Source organism: Oratosquilla oratoria, chromosome 44 (assembly GCF_046742065.1).
Source record: "Oratosquilla oratoria isolate Oo_2021 chromosome 44, ASM4674206v1, whole genome shotgun sequence".
In the NCBI taxonomy this organism is placed as follows: Eukaryota; Metazoa; Arthropoda; class Malacostraca; order Stomatopoda; family Squillidae; genus Oratosquilla; species Oratosquilla oratoria.
The window spans coordinates 31,094,770-31,117,269 of NC_134820.1; the positions used below are offsets into that span (position 1 = coordinate 31,094,770).

At 39.9% G+C, this 22,500-nt stretch overlaps 1 protein-coding gene across 3 annotated transcripts in view; it reads left to right on the forward strand.

Annotated features, from left to right (window-relative positions):
* Window positions 1-22,500, forward strand: part of LOC143022418 (carbonic anhydrase-related protein 10-like) — a 902,084-nt gene that overhangs the window by 752,395 nt on the left and 127,189 nt on the right. For all 3 annotated transcript variants that reach the window (XM_076180601.1, XM_076180600.1, XM_076180602.1), the window contains one exon: window positions 18,273-18,461. In XM_076180601.1, coding sequence (XP_076036716.1) covers window positions 18,273-18,461 — 189 coding nt within the window. The remainder of the gene's footprint in view (window positions 1-18,272; window positions 18,462-22,500) is intronic.

The following is a 22,500-nucleotide window of genomic DNA, read 5'->3' on the forward strand; positions in this document are numbered from 1 at the left end:
TGTGTCTCTCTCACTCGCTCTTGCTCTCTCTCTCTCGTTCTCCCTTTCTCCCTTTCTCCCCACTCCCCCACCCAACCTCTCCTACGGTGAGGAGATCCTCAGACCATTCTTTCACGCAAAGGAACATCACAGGAAGTTCTCTCCTGACGAAGAACTACTTTCCTCTGTCGGGGGGCAGTAAGGTGTCCTTCGTGAAGGAATTTCGCTTTCTCTTCCCTGGAATCACTAAAACATTCGAGGGATTTTTTTTTTTTTTCGAAAACAACATCTCCGGGAGATCTTCTAAACTGAATAGAGCCGCTTGGCGCCAATCATGATTAAAATTCTTCAAGAACGATGCATTCAGTCTTTCAGGTTCCGTAAGCCGACAACGTCTAGGGTCTTTGGGCTCCCTTAAAGCTGAATAAAATTGCCTGGCATTTAGTGCCTGGGCGAAATCCTTCTAACTCTCTCTCTCTCTCTCTCTCTCTCTCTCTCTCTCTCTCTCTCTCTCTCTCTCTCTCTCTCTCTCTCTCTCTCTCTCTCTCTCCCTCCCTCCCTCCCTCCCTCCCTCCCTCCCTCCCTCCGACCTTTTATGGTTTTTCCCAAGGTTCTGAGGTCGTCCTTCGATCATCCTCGTGTATGGGTAGGCTACCTAGTCGGTGGTAACGAATGTTAACGTCCTTGGGGAGTAGGAGGGGAGGGAATATTAGATTAATTTTTATTTCCTTTTTAACGTAGGATACGGAAAATTAGAATTGGCTCGTATCAATAGCTGCACCGTTTCAAACTGGATTATGAACTGGACTGCCTTTCATAGGAAATGACAGTGACGTGATTCCATTACGAATACCACTGTCCCCCTCCCTCTCTCTCTCTCTCTCTCTCTCTCTCTCTCTCTCTCTCTCTCTCTCTCTCTCTCTCTCTCTCTCTCTCTCTCTCTCTCTCTGTGTGTGTGTGTGTGTGTGTGTGTGTGTGTGTGTGTGTGTGTGTGTGTGTGTGTGTGTGTGTGTGTGTGTGTGTGTGTGTGTGTGTGTGTTGTGTGTATTTACGTAATTATCTTTAGAAAAGGAGCAACGGTCGTTGAGTCCTACCTCGTATTCTCTAGTTTTCTAACATACCTAGACTCAGATCCCTGCATATCACTGTCCTTCTCTATTTTTTTCTCTCCCTGTGTGTGTGTGTGTGTGTGTGTGTGTGTGTGTGTGTGTGTGTGTGTGTATGTATGTATGTATGTGTGTTTTACCTAATTATGACGCACAGTGGAATGAATCACAACTGTGCTTGCGTGCATGCCTGTGCATTTATTGATTATATTATTGTTTATATAAAATCTTTCTTCTTCTTTTTTCTTTCCAAATCCGTATTTGGCCCATATCACCAAATTTGGCACACACTTAGAATCCCTCGCAGCTCACCAAATTCTTGTCTCGTTCCACGACGGGTCGTCCTCTCCTTCTCGCAACTTTTCCTCGCAGTTCCTTCCCTGTTTTCTTTTATTTTCTTCCCGAAATTTCCGCCTGGCCACGACATATTGCTCTCCTTTTTCCTCCATATTCCGCAGCATCTGCTGTCCCACTCTCTCCCGGGCCCCGCGGATTTATATCTCTCGCTGTCTGTCCCTTTCCTCTTTCAAGGTTTCCTGCCCGCGTTTTCTTCTCTGTCTGCACTCAACATCCCCCCTCTTCCCGTTTTCTAACGGACTTGTATCTTCAGATTGTGCCCGTTCAATATGGGAGAAAAAGAAACTCGAAGACACGAAATCCTTCCAAGTTTGTTTATAAAGTCTTCAATGGCGACATGACGTCACGCATCCAATATATGTTCTGTGACTTTATTCCCAGCAGAGTTATTTACGGACAAGGTGTGAATGAAACGGTCGGATGGCTTGCTTGTATATTCAGTGTAGCTTATGAACTACAAGAGATGTCGGAGGAGAGGTCATAGTATAGCGTAATCTGGACGATCTGCAGGAGATAGAGGTAATAGGATAAAGTGAGAGATCTACAGAGGGGCAGATTACTGACACACGCGACGAGAAAAATCTACAATCAGGAACGGATTGAGGAGACACGAGGACGGTAAAAAGGGAGGGAATTGGCAGCATAGCTCCAGGCCGAAAAAGGAATGCTGTTGAAGTGTATCCATGAGAAAAAAAGGATGGGAATGGGATGAAAATAAAAACGTGGCCTTTATAGATCTAGGAAAGGCCTTTGACAGAATCGAAAGAGTAAGTCTTAGGGAAACTATCAGAACAGTTTTATGATACACAAAGTTGGTGAGTATTTATATAGGTACACAGACACAAACACACACACACACACACACACACACACACACACACACACACACACACACACACACACACACACACACACACACACACACACACACACACACATTATATTATATATATGTATATATATATATGTATATATGTGTGTGTGTGTGTGTGTAATAAAACCACTTTGTTTTATTACACATTTTGTGAATCATGTGTTTTTGTGATTTATTCGCATATATATATGTATATATATGTATATATATATGTATGTATATATATATATATATATATGTATGTATATATATATATGTATGTATACATATATATATATGTAATACATATGTATATATATCTATATCTATATGTATAGGTATATATGTATGTATATATATATATATATATATTATATATATATATATATACATATATATACATATATATTGTAACGTAATCAAGTTATTACGTTATCATTTGTACGAATAATTTTCCTTTTCTTCATGTTTTATCCATGTGTGTCATTCTTATGTATTATACATCTGTCATCCTGTATTATGTATTATTTTGTATGTTCATATCTAAGTGCAAACTGCATCATTAATGTATTCAACATGCGGTTCTATACACACTGAACTTCACCTCTTATGTATGTTATCAAAATGGTAAAGATACGTTTTTGTGCTTCTGTCAAAAGTCAAGTACACACTCGAATGCATAATCTACTGATAGAAAGGTAAATTGACTTAGTGACGTCAAGTGCCGGCTTCTTCCTGAGCATTTACGGTGGTATTCTTTAAAAAATCTTTTCCTTGTATAAATCTTATATAAACCCTTGGTAGGGCAAGATTTATATAAGGAAAGATTTTTTTTTTTTTATAATACCACAGTAAGATTTTTTGCGGTGGTATTTTTAAAAAATCCTTATATAAATCTTTCCTTTCAAATGATTTATATAAGATTTATGTAAAGAAAGATTTTTTTAAGAATACCACCGATAGTTCTTAGCATTTACCTTGTCACATACACCGGCGACTCGCAAACTCATTCAACCAAGGGAACAACTGATTGACTATATGACGTCAGAGCCTGCTTTCTGAGACTAGTTATTTTAACTCCTCCCTCTCCCCTTCTCGGCGTTAGTCCTAGATGCCTTGCTGGATGTACACCGCTTCCGGTCGACTAATATATAAACGCACAGGTCCCCATCACTGTTAGGTTAGAGTCATTGTTTCCTTTTTTTTTTTTTTTTTTTTTTGCTATCCCAATATGATCCTCATAATATGACCACTACCCAGCTGATCTATTGTAAAGTTATATAAGACAAAGTTAACATCATTGAATTTTATAATAGCAATATGGATTAAAAAAAAAAATAGCATACAAGAGGTCTTAGCGACCTCAGGAAAAACGCCGGGCGACCCCACTTGGGGTCACCTCCCCAGGGTTGAGAAACAGTGGGTTAGACCCATGAGAAAATTTGTTTGACATGATTAGCCATAACTCTTTTTCTCAATTAGGGTCTCATACTTATCATTAGTATCTTATGTAATAATTATCATATATGTTTTTGGTCTGTTAGTCCCACATATTTATCTTTATTTATATGTTTATTTAATTTATTACTATTTATATTATCATATTATTTATTTATTATATAAAAAAAATTCCATCCGGCCTAGTTATGGACCAAAAGGTCGCCTGTTGGCATGCTCCGCCTTTTTACATACATACATACATACATATACCAAAGGCTTTTTCCCCCTTACACGGGGGGTAGCCAAAAAGAAAAAGGCATAGAAATCACTTCCACCCATTTCATTTCCCATATATTCCGCATTGTAATCCTTTATATATTCCCATTCTCTTACGTATGGTGATGGGTCAGGAGGGAGATAGTTATAGACCAAATTACATTATATCACGCTTAGCAGTGAGACGTTTGGTGAAGTAACTATCACCCCCCTGACCCCACGACCCAACCCCACGTTTGACCCCGCGACCCAACCCCACGCTTGACCCCGCGACCCAACCCCACGCTTGACCCCGCGACCCAACCCCACGCTTGACCCCGCGACCCAACCCCACGCTTGACCCCGCGACCCAACCCCACGCTTGACCCCACGACCCAACCCCACGTTTGACCCCGCGACCCAACCCCACGCTTGACCCCGCGACCCTTTCTCGAACGAGGTCATTTGTCCCGTCTTGTAAGCTGTTCATGTTCCTGTTTCATTCCTCTCCTTACGTCAAAGGAGTATATATGTCCTACCACTTCCACTTTCTTGTACTTTCCTGAAGAGGGCTACAGCTGGTAGCCGAAATATAAAAGTTAAACGTTCTCTCAATTTTCTTTTACTCCGACTGTGGGTTATTTGTGTGATCTACAAATACGTTACTACATATATATATATATATATATATATATATATATATATATATATATATATATATATATATATATATACAGTATATATGTATGCGTAAGTAAACACTAGGAAAAGTAAACTAACGAAGCAGAGCGCTTTCGTATAATTACATCTTCAGTGCAGATACAAAGATACATAATTCCTTCTTTGTATCAGCACTGAAGATGTAATTATACGAAAGGGCTCTGCTTCGTTAGTTTACTTTTCCTAGTAGTTAATGACGCATTTGTGAACACACGTTCATATTGTATTTATTGCATGTACATATATACATATATATGTATATATATATATATATATATATATATATATATATATATATATATATACCAAGAGCTTTTTCCCCCTTATAAGGGAGGTAGCTAAGTCAAAGGCACGTACATACTCCCATCCACCACACTTTCCTCCCTTTCATCTAAGCTCCTCATGGATGACGGCTCATCCCTGTATCCCGAACGCTGCCTTGGGTCAGAAGCAATGTAGCAAGACACAGTACTTCCATAGCAAGCCCGATTCACTATAAGAATATGTAGCGTATTGGTTTAAGTCACTGTAACTTTGTTACGGGTTAGCTGGGTTCGAATCCTCGGCTCGTCCACGTTTCAATTTCCAACTGATGCCTCCATCGAGCGATTCTTCAGTCTCGACTGCGATGGCATGGAATTAAAAGAGATTTGTGGTTGAAAAATGATAAAAAATGCATATATATGTATATAAGTATATATATATATACATATATATATATATGTATGTATATGTATATATGTATATGTATATTAATTCGTTGAATCATAATTTTTTATCATAATTCTGTAGTCTGTTTGGATGGCTTAGATTACCTAAAAATGTCCGATAAATTCATTATAGGGTAGATGGACTCATGCACGGAGAAACAATTCAGCGATTTGCTTGCAGAGAAAGAGTCTTGGGATCTTTCTGACCACAGCCAGAGACCGCTGGATGGACTCTCCACTCCATCTATTCACTTTCTGCCATCGATCGAAAGATAAAAATCCAGTTCGGGATTCGGGATGAAGGACGAAAGGAAAGAAAGACTCTGACGGTGTGTATGTGTGTTGGGGCGCAGATCGATAGGATCGATAAGTGTGAAAAACGGAAGAGATTGTTTGTCCGAGTTTAGTTCCGAGTCGTCAGAGGGTTGGGGCTCAGTGGGTGGATAGTGTCTTGTACTGTGACTAGTGAGTCCGGTGCGTCTGGGTTCAGTTCCGAGTCGTCAGAGGGTGGAAGCTCAGTGGCTGGAAGGTGTCTTACACTGTTACTAATGAGTCCGGTGTTCGTCCTATATTATCGGGTCCTTTCACACCCTCAACTTACTAGAAGACAATATGAGATCATTTGTCGGTAGCTAGAATAGAATCCTCAAAGGCGAGATTCGTCATAGGTTATTTGGAAAAGAGATAGAGATAGACAGGGCTGACGGCAATGGTATGGTTTGAATCGGCACAGTATTGGCACGTGATCAGCCTCTTGACAGTGCAACACCGGGGAGCAACTGTTGAGAAATGTATCGTTTCACTAAACCAAACCTGCCCTGTATCTAGGTTATCTCGTTTAACCCGTTTGTGTTGTCCTCATGTTTTGTTTTCTACTGTTTTTTACCAAAGGGGTTATAGTCTGGCTAACGTTAGACGATTTTATTCAGCTGAGAGTAAACTCTAAGCAAAGACGGGTTACGGTTCTGTGGTGTAAGAGATACCTCTTCACAGGTATGGACAGGGTTTTCCTGAAGGAATCTGTGGCAAGATCTTGCCTGACCCTTTTTGAGGTTCGCATCTTGGTAGGACACGTCAGAAGCTTTGTGTCGATTCAGAAGTCATGAAGGCAAAATATGGAGGAACTAATTTGTATGAAAGTGGCAGGTGCCGACAAGTCTATCGAAATAAACACTTGAAAAAGATGCAGCAAGCGAAACGTCGTACAAATACAATAAAGGCTCCGTCCTTACTTGTGTCGTACTAATACAATGAAGGCTCCGTCCTAACTTGTGGCGTTTATTTCAATAGAAACTAAATGCCTTATTTCACCAGCCCTAAATACTCGAATGAGATAAAATGAGGAAACTAGGTTGAGCAATTGCCAATACGAGTGCATGTATCTAAGACTAAAGGAAATGCAGACTAATTGACATTGGCACAAGGTAGCTGTTGAAGTACGAAAGGGAGCTTCAGCACACATACTGGTAGGCAACAACTATTCATACTCAAACACAGACACAAACACAAGTTGCTGCACAAATAAGGAATTTTTTAGATCAGATATACAGATAACATCATAATAAGTAATAGGCAAGGTGTTATTTTGCAAATCCGTTAGGCAGGCAACGATTCTCTCCATCTAGAAGGCCTAAGGAACAAATGAAAGATTGTCTAGAAGGGAAGAGAGCTCGGAAGCGTCACAGGAAGCAGGAGGAGAGCGGTGAACAGAACACAGCGCCTCAAAGAGTGCAAATTGCAAGAATACTTCTGCAGTAGAGCCTTGACAGCTTGTGAAGGACGTCATCAGCGAGTCTGTAACGAGCAGCAAGGCGTCGGGACATTTGGAGAGCAAACGTAGAGAGAGAAAGAGAGAGAGAGAGAGTGGGGGAGAAAGATGAAGAAATTCCGGGTGTGTTGGTGCGCGGGGATGGGGGAGGAGAGGGGGGAGGAAGAGGTCTAGAAGAATATTGTGTCTCGTGGCCTGGAAGCCCTCTGTCTCTTGTCGCTCAGAAACCACGAGCGTCACATCTCCAAAACACACGCACACACGCACACACACACACGCAACCACTTACCCTAATTTTTTTCTCCTCATTTGATGTCCTTTCCCCAGTTGCTTGTCCACCAAATTTTCCTTCTTCTCACTTCTTACACTTCCTACACTTCCCTCACATCTCCCCACTTCCTCCTCTTCTCCACTTCATACATTCCTTCATCCGCATTACCACCTGCCACTTCCTCTTGCTTCCTCCACCTCTTTTACCGGTGTACCACTTCCTTTTCCACTTTCTCTTCCTCCACATTTCATTCCTCATTAGATCCTTCTTCCCCATTTCCGATCAGACCTCATCCTCTTTGACCTTCCTTATCTCCTCCTCCTCCTCACATCACCATACCACCTCCTCATCTCCCACATCTTCCTCCTCTTCCACTTCCTTCTCCTCCTTCTCAGCTTCCACCTCCTACTCCACATTTACTTCTACTCACGCTCCACATCTTCATCTCTCTTGCTCCTCTTGATCATCACTCTCCTCTCAAGCGCCAATTCATTTTCTTTCTTCTTCATTCTCTTTACTCGTACTTCAGGTTCTCGTTTAAATCTTCCTCTGGTTCATCTCTCCTCTCCTTCCTTTCTTTCCTCATTTTCTTTTATCCTCTTTCTCTTTACTCCTCCTCATCTCCCTCTTGTTCGTTCTCCTGTCACATAAGATCACCTGATTCCGTTCCTTGGTCGTCTGCTGGTCTTGTTTCTCCGTAATGAACCGGTTTTAACCAGTTTTTGGGTTCTACTCAGAAGTTTTCTCTCTCTCTCTCTCGCACGCTCCTTGTGTCTTTGTTTATTCCTTTCTTATTCTTCTACGACTTTCCCCCCTTTCTCTTCTTGTTTCTTTCAGAAAAAAAAAAACTCCTGAGGCAGAGATTTATGAGCAGAAGATCTTTTTCATAAGTAAACGAAGAGATATGAAGCAAGACTGTTGATAAAGTATGGGAAGAGCCGGAGGAGGAAGAAGGGAGAGTAAACGGAGGGATGAGGAATGCAGAAAAACAAAGAGTTGGATAAAAGGGGAAGAGGGGAAGTGGAGGGAGAGGAAATGGGAATATATGCAAAAATCGAACAGAGTGGAAGGGACGGGAAACGGGAATGAACACGGAAGAGGATGGAGAATGGGAGCGTGAAAATGAAACTGTATGTGTGTATGTTCGTATATATATATATAATATATATATATATATATATATATATATATATATGCCAACTGGTATATTTTTGCATAGTAAAAGTATTGAACAACTATTACTATTACTTGGCATACACTGCGTATATTCTTTTGAGTCATAAATGACTACTTCCAGTCCCTCTCAGCTGCTAATAGAAAAGTATTCTCCAAACTAAAGAATACAGTCTTGAAGATTGTCAAAGCAGCTAGTGCAGTTGATTTCAACCAGAATTGCCTTAGAGAAAACCTGTGCCCCAGAAATATATATATATATATATATATATATATATATATATATATATATATATATATATATATATATATATTAACAACCGCAATGCGCTTTAATTCTAAGCCATCAAAGGCCGAAATGCAGAAATTGAAATGCGGTACTGCCAAGGACTCGAACCCAGCATCCTCATGACAAGTGCGGTAGTGACTTACCAACCAGGCAGTACCGCATTTCAATTTCTGCATGTCGGCCTTTGATGGGTTAGAATTAAAGTGCATTGTAGTTAAAATGTATCTCTAATCACTGGGACCCATTCAGTGTTGTACACACACACACACACACACACACACACACACACACACACACACACACACACACATATATATATATATATATATATATATATATATATATATATATATATATATATATATATATACAACTTGGGGTTGATCTAACTCACAAAGAATCTAACTACATTGCCAACTGCCATCCTTATTTGATTTTCACAGAGACCCAAGCTCATCACATAGCTAGTGGTGAAGCCGTTACAATTTCTTGATGGGCTTTCGTCCTTGTAAATACCTGAAGAGAATCACCAGTAACGGCGTATGTTATCCCAAATAATTTCCGACAGTTGCCCGGGACTCGAACCGGGGCCTTGCTTGACGCTAGGCCAAAGTTAGCAGTCTACTTTGGTCAACCCCAAGTTGGAGACTTTTGAAGCTCCATTAGCTCAGTCTGTGTATACATACATACATATATGTATATACCGGAGTATTGTCTGATAAGTCACCTTACAAGAGGAGGAGGGGGAAGACGAAAAAGTAATATAAGTGGAAAAAAGACGATGGAGAAGAAGGGGAAGAGGAGTAAAACGAAGAATCCAGGAAGGCAAGAGATGCCGAGGACCAGATAACGAGGAGCCGCGGTGGAAGAGGCACGTCGTGGCCTTATGAAGGTTCTGTGCCTCGCTGGCCCTTAATGCCCCCCTGAGGTACTGCAGGGGGGAGGGGCATTCTCTGCCCCGCTCCCCCATGATGCACCACCCTCCTTGATATCGGACATCATATCACGTGACTTAAGTTTGTTATTGTAATTTGCGTGTTATGTGACATGCCTACACACACGCACACACACGTACACACACACACACACACACACACTCTAATAAGGAGCTCTGAGCTCACTGCCGTAGGGTGGTGTCTGGCTGTCTCGACAGAGACTGCAGCAGATCCGAGATGAATACACACACACGCACGCACACACGCACACACGCACGCACGCACACACACACACACACACACACGCACACACACGTACACACACACACACACACACACACACACACAGTAGTTTCCTTATAACAAATCAATTCTCTGTAAACATATTCCTTAGAACAACAATGGAGTGTGTATTTGAATAGTTCTGGCATAGAATGTGTCGGGTTCATTTGTCCGTCAATAGTGTATGTATATTGTATATACAAGGCTGTGTGTACATAGAGTACTAGAATGTATACATATTACTCACTTATATCAAAGACTTAATAATGCCTTAATAAATATATAATTTCTTTGCCTCCGTCACATTGATTCCTGGAATTGAGTGAAATCGTCAGACGACAGCCAAAGTATAAGTTTTTGGTCGCTTTTTGGCAGTGCAAGGGACAAGCTGAATATTGCTGCACAGAAGAGAGAAGACGCGAAGTAAATCCAAAACGCGAAGTTAAAAATTCGGAAGACTGGGAGTTTGCCCAAAACGCGAAATTAGAAATTCGGAAGACTGGGAGTTTGCCCAAAACGCGAAATTAAAAATTCGGAAGACTGGGAGTTTGCCCAAAACGCGAAATTAAAAATTCGGAAGACTGGGAGTTTGCCCAAAACGCGAAATTAAAAATTCGGAAGACTGGGAGTTTGATTAAAAGTCGTATTTACAAATAGACCGGTCGGGATCGCTGAGTCTACCTTTGTTTAGAAAATTATAAATCCTGTTGGAGCCATTTTTCTAGCTGTCTTCATGGACTTTGAAAAAATATATGATCTTAGCAATCACCATTGACTAGTCGCTGGTTAGGGTATCCTGCCCTGTCCCCTTCTACATATATACATCTACACATCATTTATATGTGCGAACGCATATACATATATATAATTCGACAAGTCACAATAAAAGTCTTAGTACACGAAAACCGTTCATCATCACTCATTTGATTTTGCATTAGTTTTCTGTAGAATTTCCATGTGTGAAAGTGTATGGTTACATAATCATATACATATTGGTATATAAGGTAGTAGATACACACACACACACACACACACACACACACACACACACACACACACACACACACACACACACACACACACGAATATATATAATATATATATATATATATATATATGTATATGTTGATAAACTGTTTAAGACAAATGAGAAAGTGATAGGTGGGGAAGGGTAAACGAAGATTGGCTAAGAATACATTTATTGTTTTTACGTTTCGGTTATTATAACCTTCCTCAGAGGAAGGTTATAATAACCGAAACGTAAGAACAATAAATGTATTCTTAGCCCATCTTCGTTTACCCTTCCCCACCTATCACTCTCTCATATATATATACATATATATATATATATATATATATATATATATATATATATATATATATATATATAGTATATATTTATGTTAATGATTGTTCGAGTCCCGCTAAAAAAGCCAAAGTGTGATGTCAGTAATGGCTTACAGGCTTAGAAATATCCATTCTCTAATAAAGGCATCAGTGCCTAGCCACTTCGCAGAGCGGGTAAAGGTTGAAAAGTAAAAAAAAAAAAATGTAAATTTATAAAATATATGGATAAAGTGATAAGAGGACAAGTGAACTGATGTGACTGGACAAATGGAGAAACTAATACATAAGTGAATGGGTATTTCATTAGTCTGATGATAGCATCACACACAAGATACGCGGGTCTCTTTAAGTGGTCCGCAGGGTAAAATTAGACCCTGCGGACAAGGAAACAGCTACCCAGGAAACGAAAATGCGGAGCCAAGAGTGGACATGAGAAAAAAGAGCGAGACTGGCTTTCCAAGAGCCACCCACGGTGGACATGAAGGATCCCTGAAAAAAAAAAAAAAAAAAAAAAATCTTCTGGAAAAAAAAGTGAAGCCAGTAAAACCCTCTTGTCTCCGGTAGTTAGTTCCTGTCAGGAATTTAATTTGTCTTTTATTTGTTCATCTACGTTTTTATTACTTCATGTGGGTTTCATTTCCCTCCTTTTGGTGTGTCGTTCTTTATTCTCCCTGTTAATTTTTGTTTGTTTATATATATATATATGTATATATATATATTTATATAGATAAATATGTGTATGTTTGTGTGTGTGTGTGTGTGTGTGTGTGTGTGTGTGTGTGTGTGTGTGTGTGTGTGTGTGTGTGTGTGTGTGTGTGTGTGTTGAAAAAACAAAAAAATAAAATAAAATAAAATAAAACACTGGACTCAGAAATAGGTAATTTAATCCCGACGTTTCTAACCCTGCTCGGGGATCGTCCTCAGGGATTACAACGGAGAGGCTTAATCCTCCTTTATATACAAAAAAAGCAATACATATGGTACGCTTGGCAAGGTCACCTCAAGGGTTGTTCTCATTCTCCCATCACAGTTACCCAATTGACCAAATATCTGGGATTTTGTCCTGGCGTGTGTGTGGATGAAAAGTCCCTATTCCGCTCCTGGTCATACCCTTTCCTAGGTTCTCGCTTGCTGTCATGCATCTATTCCGCTCATCCTTCCCCTTGCCCATCTGAAAATGGGGTCACGTGTGGCAGATCTGTTTATGCTGTTTTCATCACTAGTCCACGCTTCCAAAAACAGCCTGTTACCCTTCTTGTTTCTCTACAAATATCCGCGCCCTGCCAATCATACTCATGCTGATACTCGTCACTTGGTGATATTCAAACATTGTGACTAGTATCAACATGAGTTCTTCAGCAGAACTAGTTTTCGGCACGACTGTTAAGCTTCCCGGGGGAATTCCTACCCGGTATCCCCGATTCCAGTTCCTGTTCTCCACACGATTTCGCCGTCAAGCTGAAGAATGCCACGGCCAAACTCCAGCCTGTATAAGCACGCCAACCCAAGTAACTCAAAAACCTTCTTCAGTCAGGATCTTCTGCATTGGATCCACGTTTTTATCAAAACGAACGTCTTTAAAAGCCCCTGCAGCCTCCATAGGAAGGCTCTTTTGAAGTCTTGCGACGCAACAGAAAGATTATAACTATACAGCGTAATGGCAAGCCTGATCAGATCTCCATTGATAGGGTCAAACTTGCATACCTGCTGGATCCTCTACACGATATTATCACCAAAACCTCGCCTTCCCGGCCGCGCAAGTGTCCCTGAATCATCAAGAAAATTTCATTCCTCCTACCTCGTCACTAAGGAGGGGAGTAATGTAGCATATAATGAAGATCCGACAACTATAGTCACCCCTTAATTACATCCAAAAAGATTCATAAACATCTAGCACTGAACATGGAAGTGTTCATTCTTACTCCCTTTTTCTTCCTTTTAATGACTCTAGCCTGACCACCTAGATTAGCATATTATGTTATACCATTACTAACAATATCCACACTTCCGGTTACAAAACAGGAGCTACAAATGCCTGTTTTCGTTTATCAAAGATGTCTGTTCTTTGAACGTTTTATTTATTTGAATTTTCATTTATCTATTTATTTGTTTAATTATTCATTTATTTATCTTTGTAGTTCTTTATTCATTTGTTTATTTATTCATTTATTTATCTTTGTAGTTCTTTATTCATTTGTTTATTTATTTATTCATCCATGTATTGATTTATTCATTTGTTTATCAGTTTGTTTATTTATCAATTTTTCCTTGTCCATTTATATATGAATTATTTATTTATGAATTTATTTATTTGTTTATTTATTTATTCATTCGTTTTCTTAATTCTGTTCTTTGTTTTGCGTCCTAGATAGATTGTTCGTTTCATAAACCTAGATCGACCTCCATTCAGTGCAACAGGAAATAGTGTCAGAACGACGCCTTTAGGATTTTGTCAGGTGTCATCCCACGCACAGTTGGTAATACTGGTACTCTTAACAGTGGTGCTGAGAACACAAGTACTCTCAATAATGGTATTCACAATACATGTACTTTCAATAATAGTTTTGACAATACATGTACCGGCAACATGTATTGGCAGCTCTGCTACTGGCAACATGGCTTTTGCTATTGTCTACATCGATGTTAATATAATGTTAACAGCTTTGGAAAAACGAATCAGTGTTGCCAATATCAGGTCAATCCGTCTTTGTTTGGTATCGTGCCGGCAATTGTAGACGAGTCTTTACGAGTGCGATGTACGCTGTAATCAGGATAGAAGAGGTCGTAAACTACAACCCACAGCAGTAACAACAGCAACAACGACGACAACGACAACAACAACGACAGCAGTGAGAAACGGCAACAACAACAACGAGGACGACGACAGCATCAACAACAACAACAGGAACAATGACGAAGAAGACGACGACGATGACAAACAACAACAACAACAACAACAACAACAACAACAACAACAACAACAACAACAACAACAACAACAACAACAACAACAACAACAACAACAACAACAACAACAACAACACTGTAATCTGTTCTGTATGGTAAGGAAACAACATCCCAGAATTCATTTCAACAACAACAAAACAAATCCAAACTATTTTGGCTGATTAGTTGTTAAACAAATAGCAAATCATGAAGAAAAACGTCCTTGCTCCTCAATCTTGCATAATTGACACTGTAAATTGATTATCATACTTAATCAAGACTGACAGTTTATGTGGAAAAATGAATTAAAATAAGGAAAGGAAATGCAGGTTGACTTGGGAACGGAATCCAATGTTCAACAAATTATGAACTTTTGTTTGGGTTAACAATTCATTCTGGTTAATTAGATAACCTTAGTACAAAATAGGTACCATGATTTACAAAGGATTACAAAGGTGGAGCATGCCGACAGGAGACCTTTTGGTCCATAACTAGGTCGGATGTGAAAAAATATATAATAATGATGAAAAAATAATAGAAATAAAATAGAATGAAAATTATAATAATATAAATAATAGTAAATAAAATAAATAAATGCATAGGTATATTTAAATGATAAATCGGTAAATGGTAAATAATAATACATTGACAGATAGATAATAATAAATGGAAATCAAGCAAATAAATAAACAGACAAATAATAACAAACAAATAATCTCGTTTTTTGAATTGTGAAAAAATAAGGTTACCAATCGACATTGGTCAACTTATTTTACGTTTTATCAAACACACCATTAATTATCTGTTCATCTAGCTGTCTTATCTAATTTTATTCTATTTATTAATATTTATATTTATCCACCTTTTTTTTTTTTTCTTCTTTTTTTACATGTTCGAAAAAGAATTGTGCGCCTTTACTTACTCCTACTGGGTCGGACTGGCAAGATTTAATATAGATATTTACCAAAGCACCTATAGACACGAAGTTAGAATATATGCTATAATAATAATTTGTGTAGAATGTTCCAAGTATCATTTAATGTTCATTTTCCCAGTATCAATAGGTTCTTAGATTTTTAAAACTTGCTTTCCCATGTGACATCGAGGTGTCAGTTTAACGCTACGTGACTCAGCAACTGTGTATGTTTCCGAGGCATTTAATACTTCATGTAATGGGCAGATGTACATAAACCTATGCGATTCTTTGCATTTGACACGCCAATTGCAGCAATCGAAAACGACTTTTTTTCTCTCTCTCTCGTGGAAATGACTAGTTAAAGATACGTGACATGGAAATTGAAATGTCTCGCTTTTCAAAAGCATCAGCAACAAAATATGAAAAATAAGAATATACGCAATTAATCATGAACATGAGCATGAGAATGTGATACGTGCTCTGATGTACCTGTCATTGTTGTTATTTGTTTACTTAAATCCAGAATTTGCAACTAAACGTGCTAAGAGGGTAGAGTTGGTGGTTTGTTGAAGCTCTGACCGACATCCTGTGACCAGCAGGGCAGGCTATTGAAGATATTTTGATATACAGGAGCGGATCTGTGGGTGTGGGATCCCGTCCAATTATGAACCAACGACCATCATGCTTAGCATGGGGCTTCTAAGCTATTTCAGGAGATGATGGAACTGTTCTGTCTTATTTTAAGAGAAGTCTTATTAATCTTACATCATTTATATATTCATTATTTTTTATCTACATGTATTACTCATGTATCTATTTTATCATGATCATAGAATGATGACATACACAACTAAGAGTTGTCTTTCTCTTAGAAATATGGTCTCCGTCTGTATCAGCAACATCGGCGGTAAATCCCCTTGTGTGACGTGACCGCGGTTTATTAAACGTCCTTGACAGAAACCTTCTACCATATTTTTAGCTCGTTTTTTTTTTTTTTTTGTTACATTTTATTCAGTAAGACATGTAGTTACACAATTTTATTTTGCTTTATCTTATTTCATTACATTTTATTTATTTTTTCTTATCCTGGTCCTTTTGTCTATCAGTATATAAGCTACTTTATTTATGAACTGCATTTTTATTATTTTGTAACATCATGTAGTATTGATACAAATAGGAAATTATATATATGTATATATTTATACATATGCATTTTTTTATTTTCCCATACAATTGTGAAGAATATAATTTTAACTTTTCTCGTACCGTGAAGAACCTTTTTTTTTTTTTTTTTTTTAAGACTTCTTGTCCAATTTCTATATTTCCATACCGATATATTTTCTGGAGGTAGAAAATAACTTTTCTGAACATTTCTCTGTTTCGATGATGTCCCATCATATTGACATGTTCTCTGGCGTTAGCTAGAACGAGTGAAACGTGTCGTCGATTTCATTCATTCCCTTGACACCCTCCAAGGCTCAGTCGCGGACAGAGGAATTCGGTGAAACGGGAACTGAACGGTTGATTAGGCATAACATTGTCCACGCAACCGACCACCGCTGCTGGCGGTCTCGTCGATCGAATGACACTTCCGCCTCACGACCTCGAGGACGAGGGAGAGGGCGAAGGGGACGATTGCCCGGCTCACGAAGGCAAACAGATTATCGCTGTTGCCTGGCTGGGTTCCTGCATGCCACAGAAAGGAGGTCTGTTATAACCTGGAGCGAATGCAGCTGAAGTTCGTAGGAATCTTTGGCCACGGCCGGAGACCTGGATGCCACAGAAAGGATGTCTGTTTTAAACTGGAGGGAATGCAGCTGAAGCTCGTAGGAATCTTTGGCCACGGCCGGAGACCTGGATGCCACAGAAAGGATGTCTGTTTTAAACTGGAGGGAATGCAGCTGAAGCTCGTAGGAATCTTTGGCCAGGGCCGGAGACCTGGATGCCAAAGAAAAGATGTCCATTTTAACCTGGAGGGAACACAACTGGAGTTCGTAGGAATCTTTGGCCAGGTCTGGAGATCTAGGATCGTACTTTCAAAGCTTTTCGCCACTCCTGTCGAACGCTCTCTACCACTAGAAAGTAAAGCTTGACCAGGTTTTCTAGGTAACTTTAGGTGTCTTAATAGGTAATAGATACAATCTAGTTTCCGTAAGTATAGCTACCGAACTTATTACCCACTTTCAGAGAAAATTAGAATCAGAGAGCTGAAAGTGGGTATTAAGTTTGAATTTTACTTATGTGTTACTACATCACGTTACTCTTATAGCTACCTAAGTTATTTTCTGATAGAAGTTATTCCATAATTGTAGAGAGCGTTCGCCAAGGCTGGCGAAAGGTTTTAGGAGTAGGGCCCCTGGAGTCATTTCCTTAGAGCTGCACCTCCAAATGAGGGGGTTGGAGGGTTTTGAAAATAGGCAGTAGGGAGATGGTTTTCTATGCCGTCTTTCTTATAAGGCCATCTTTAGAAGGCTCACTGGTCGCTGTCTTAAATACCTGAAAAGGAATTTTATAACCACTGAAGTTGGGATGTTTTCGCTCTAAATGCTAATTAGTCGAAAAGTAATTAATTCAGGTTTTCAAGACGAAGGTTTGATCTCAAAGTAGGTAGAAACAATTTAATCGATCATGTAATCAATGAATCGACCCTAATTTATTTTCAATTTGCGTTTGAATGTTGAACAATTCGTGTTTAAGACTTAGCTTGATAAACAAAGCAGAATGTTGTCATATCTGACATATGGCCACTTTGTTGGTTTGATGATTTGGCTGTGCGTTAATTCATCTCTTGTGTTTCCTTCAGTGTAGGACCTCGCTGGGCCGAAAGGTCACCAGCAGGCACGTTCTGTCATTGCAACTCGTTTCTCTGTAGTTCCTTTGATCTGACCTGATCTGATGTCTCGTGTTTTCTTTTTTCTCTTGCAGGTGGATGGGACTTTGGTGAACACAGGCCACAGCGTGGAGTGGCGTGTGGACCAGTCCAAGGGCTCTGTGAACATCTCCGGAGGACCCCTGTCATATACTTACACAGTCACACACCTCCGGATCCACTTCGGTGAGAGAGAAGCGCAAGGATCGGAGCACACGTTAGCCAACCAGGCTTTCCCAGCTGAGGTATGTCACCCTTTGTCTCTGGTGGGGTGGAGGTGACTGGTGCCCCCCCCCCCACAAAAAAAAATCATTATCTTCATTCTCTAGAGTTTTTTTTTTTTTTTTTTTTGTTCGAAGACAGGAAATGACCTGTCATTTGACATGACTTCATTACATCCAGGGGGTAACAAAACACCTTGGGTTTGTACATTTATTCATGGTTCTTCATGCCTGCATCTCTTTATTTTATTTTTTTTAATTACTCGTATGTGCACTTTTATCATATATTTTTTCTTTCTTAAAATATACTATTTTTTTCGAAGTATGTTTACAATTATCAACGTTTCCTTTTAAATGATTTGTGAAGAAGATCTTTTCCCCTCCACTATGATAATCCCGTTATATTGATGTAAAATCATTAGTATTCTTGTTTTCACTGGAAGTCGACCCTCCACGGCTTGACTGCAATTATGGTAATGTTAACTTTTTCTATTTTGATGGACTATTTTTGGTGTCATTAGAAATACTGACTAGAGTGTGATTCAGAATTTTAGCTTCTTGTTGATAGGAGTAAAAACACCTATAAACTCAACACTGTCAGTGTTTGTGTGAATATGCAGGAGCGCCCACATGTCCGTCCGTTTGTTAGCCAATCAGTCAGTCCATCCCCCAGTCAGTCAGTCAGTCAGTCAATCAGTCAGCCAGCCAGTCACTGCTATTTTCATGCATGAATATGCTTACCTGGTTAATATAATCACCTAGGATGGTACTGGTGATAGAGTTTCTGAAAATGAAGGCGAAGTATATGATTTCCAGCCGGTTGTGACTCGTGGAAGGGAACACGATGCGAGGGAGACGGGGTGGGGGGACAGAGGAGGAGGTGAAACGAGAGGGGAGACGGAGTGAGGACTGGAGAGGAGATAGAGTGGAGTACAGTGCGAGGTAATCTGAGTATAGGAGACATGGGAGGAAGTGAAACGAGAGGGGAGACAGGGAGAGGAATGGAAAGGAGGTGGAGGTGGAGTGAGTGGAGGATGAGATGAGAAGCGGTGGGTGTCCGGACCCCCATCGAGCTCATTTCCCCGAAGTGTCATTTCCTCTTCGGCATTCACGTGAAGAGTTAAGTCAGTGTGGGTGGCTCCTCAATGTTGTAAGGACCTCCTCGGACGAAGTGGTGATAACACTTCAGACTTTCCTTCGGTTGAAGTTCGTATACACGAACTGAGTAGGAGATTGAGTCGTAAAAAAGAATGTGCAGTATAAATATTTCTCTTTCTTTCCCTCCTCCCCCTCTCTCTCTCTCTCTCTCTCTCTTTCTCTCTCTCTATACACACACACACACACACACACACTGCTCTGTGGCGCAGTTAGTAGAGCGCTGAACTGCTAGCATGGTGGTGCCCGTAGTACTTGTTTCGAATCCTGCCCAGGGCCGAAATTATTTCGGTACCGCTGCGCTTCGGGTCGTTACTCTGACTCTCGTGGGCGGGGGAGTTGGGTGTGTGTGTGTGTGTAAGGTCATAGCATTACCCATAGATCGGACCTACGAGCTCTGAGCTCTCTTCCGGGAGGGAAATAGCTGTCGATCACGAGTCCAACACGTGATCCAAAGACCAAGTGAATACACACACACACACACACACACACACATATACAGATACAAGGGGTGTTTAAATACAAAAGTAGGGAGGAAACACGGGTGTAGGGGAACAGCAGCAGTGAAGGGGAGACTGTACAGAACACGGGGATGGGGCATGACCTTAACTCCTTCGCTTCGACCTGACTACATATGGCTCAATCAATCGGAAACCTTTCCATCCTAGTTCGGTTAACAGTTGATTACATTTGAAATGTCCATAGCTTGAGTTGATGTTGGAGGGTAAAGTTGATGATGGTGATGGAAAGGTTTCCGTTTGATTAAATCGTATGAAGTCAGGTCGAGGTAAGTCAGAGAGGTGAGGTCACATCCCCTCCCCATCTTCTGTACAATTGCCCCTTTCCTCCTTGCTGTTCCTCTGTGCCCGTGTTTCTCTCCTACACTTGTATCTAAGCACCCTTGTATCTGACTTACTTTGTCTGGAGATGTAATATACGAAGGTGCTTACCATCTACAAGTTCATCTTCTTCTGAGGTGATATTGCATAATTCGTTTCACGGTGAAGTGAAAGCCTGCACACACACACACGCACGCACACACACACATACACACGTGTGTGTGTGTGTGTGTGTGTGTGTATGTGTATGTGTATGTGTGTGTGTGTGTGTGTGCGTGTGTGTGTGTATTCACTTAGTCTTTGGATCACGTGTTGGACTCGTGATCTACAGCTATTACCCTCCTGTAAGAGAGCTCAGAGCTCGTTGGTCCGATCTTGGGGTAATGCTATGACCTTGCACACACACACACACACCCAACTCCCCGCCCACGAGAGTCAGAGTAACGACCCGAAGCGCAGCGATACCGAAATAATTTCGGCCCTGGGCAGGATTCGAACTGGGTACTGGGAGCACTTCTACTTCCCAGTTCAGCGCTCTACCAACTGTGCCACCGAGTCGGTGTGTGTGTGTGTGTGTGTGTGTGTGTGTGTGTGTGTGTGTGCATGTGTGTGTGTGTGTGTGTGTGTGTGTGTCTATGTGTGCGTGTGTCGATGTGTATGTGTGTGTGTGTGTGTGTGTGTGTGTGTGTGTGTGTGTGTGTGTGTGTGTGTGTACATATGTATATATTTACACACAGTTGCCACCTTACATTTATTAGAATGCACAATATAACAATAATAACAGCTGTTACCGAAGCCCCACAGTAACCAGCAACGTTCCCTGAGCCTTCCATAAAACTCTCGTGGGTGTATTTTTTTATTTATCTATTTATTTATTTTTATTTATTTGTTTATTTTTTATTATTATTTTTTTTTTTGTACCTGTGTGTGGGTGTTATATCACCGACCAGAAGGAGGCTTTCGTAAAATCCTTTTTGACGCCCATTGTAGCTATCGATGTTTCATTCAGTTTGAAGTTTGCCTTTCATTCATCTATTTATCAATCTATTTTTTTCATATCTTTTGTTTCTATTTTTCTATATACTTGTTTTTTTATTTTTTACTATCTTATTTTTTTTTTTTTTTGGTTTCTATTTGTTTATTATTATAATTTATTTTCTATTTCATTTGATTTTTCATATATTTATCTATTCATTTTTGCCTACTCAAACGTGAAGTACTCGACCCATTTGATGTTGAAGACTTTTATTGTGTTTTGATGTCTAAAGCGAGCTGCCTTGTTCTTTGTCTACCGAAAGATTGTAGAGTTCAGCCTTTGTCGAGAACGTTTTCGACTCCGATACAATAGCTGTCTTGAGAAAATCTGAAGCTGTTTGCGTTCCATTGTCACGGATAATCACCGTTTTTATACCAAGCTCCATTCTTCCGTACTCAAGAGAAAGAAACATTGTTTTGCTATGAAAGTTTATCATCATCATTATTATGGTTATAATTGACAGAAACAATACTTCATTACCTGAGCTTATTGGCTTGGATTGGTACAAGAAGAGTGAAGGAGGGAAAGGAAATCTTTATGAATAAGAAGAAGTTGTATTATTAAGATATCTTGTTATATTTTCTTTACTGTGTGATTCAGAGACGATGACGTCGTTCATTCTTGTTATGATTTGTGTATCAAATGGCGTATTATGTTGCCAGGGATTGAGTTACGTTTTATGATAATGAACGGAAAGAATTAAATAGGAAATACTAGATGAGGGATCGATAACTGTGCTGTACCTGGTGACCTTGCGGGAGGGACGTCGGAGAGGATTATGTTCACGCAATCAACTTCCGAAGCCCAGAAACACCATCGCTTCTATCCGGGCATGCAGCCGGGTCCGTTATTTTTCTGTTGGTTTCCACTTCTGTCACATTTTTTACATGATAGTTTACAAAAGGTAACTACTTAACTCCTACTCCTACTATTACTACTACTACTACTACTACTACTACTACTACTACTACTACTACTACTACTACTACTACTACTACTACTACTACTACTAGCAGATAAAATAGAATATACC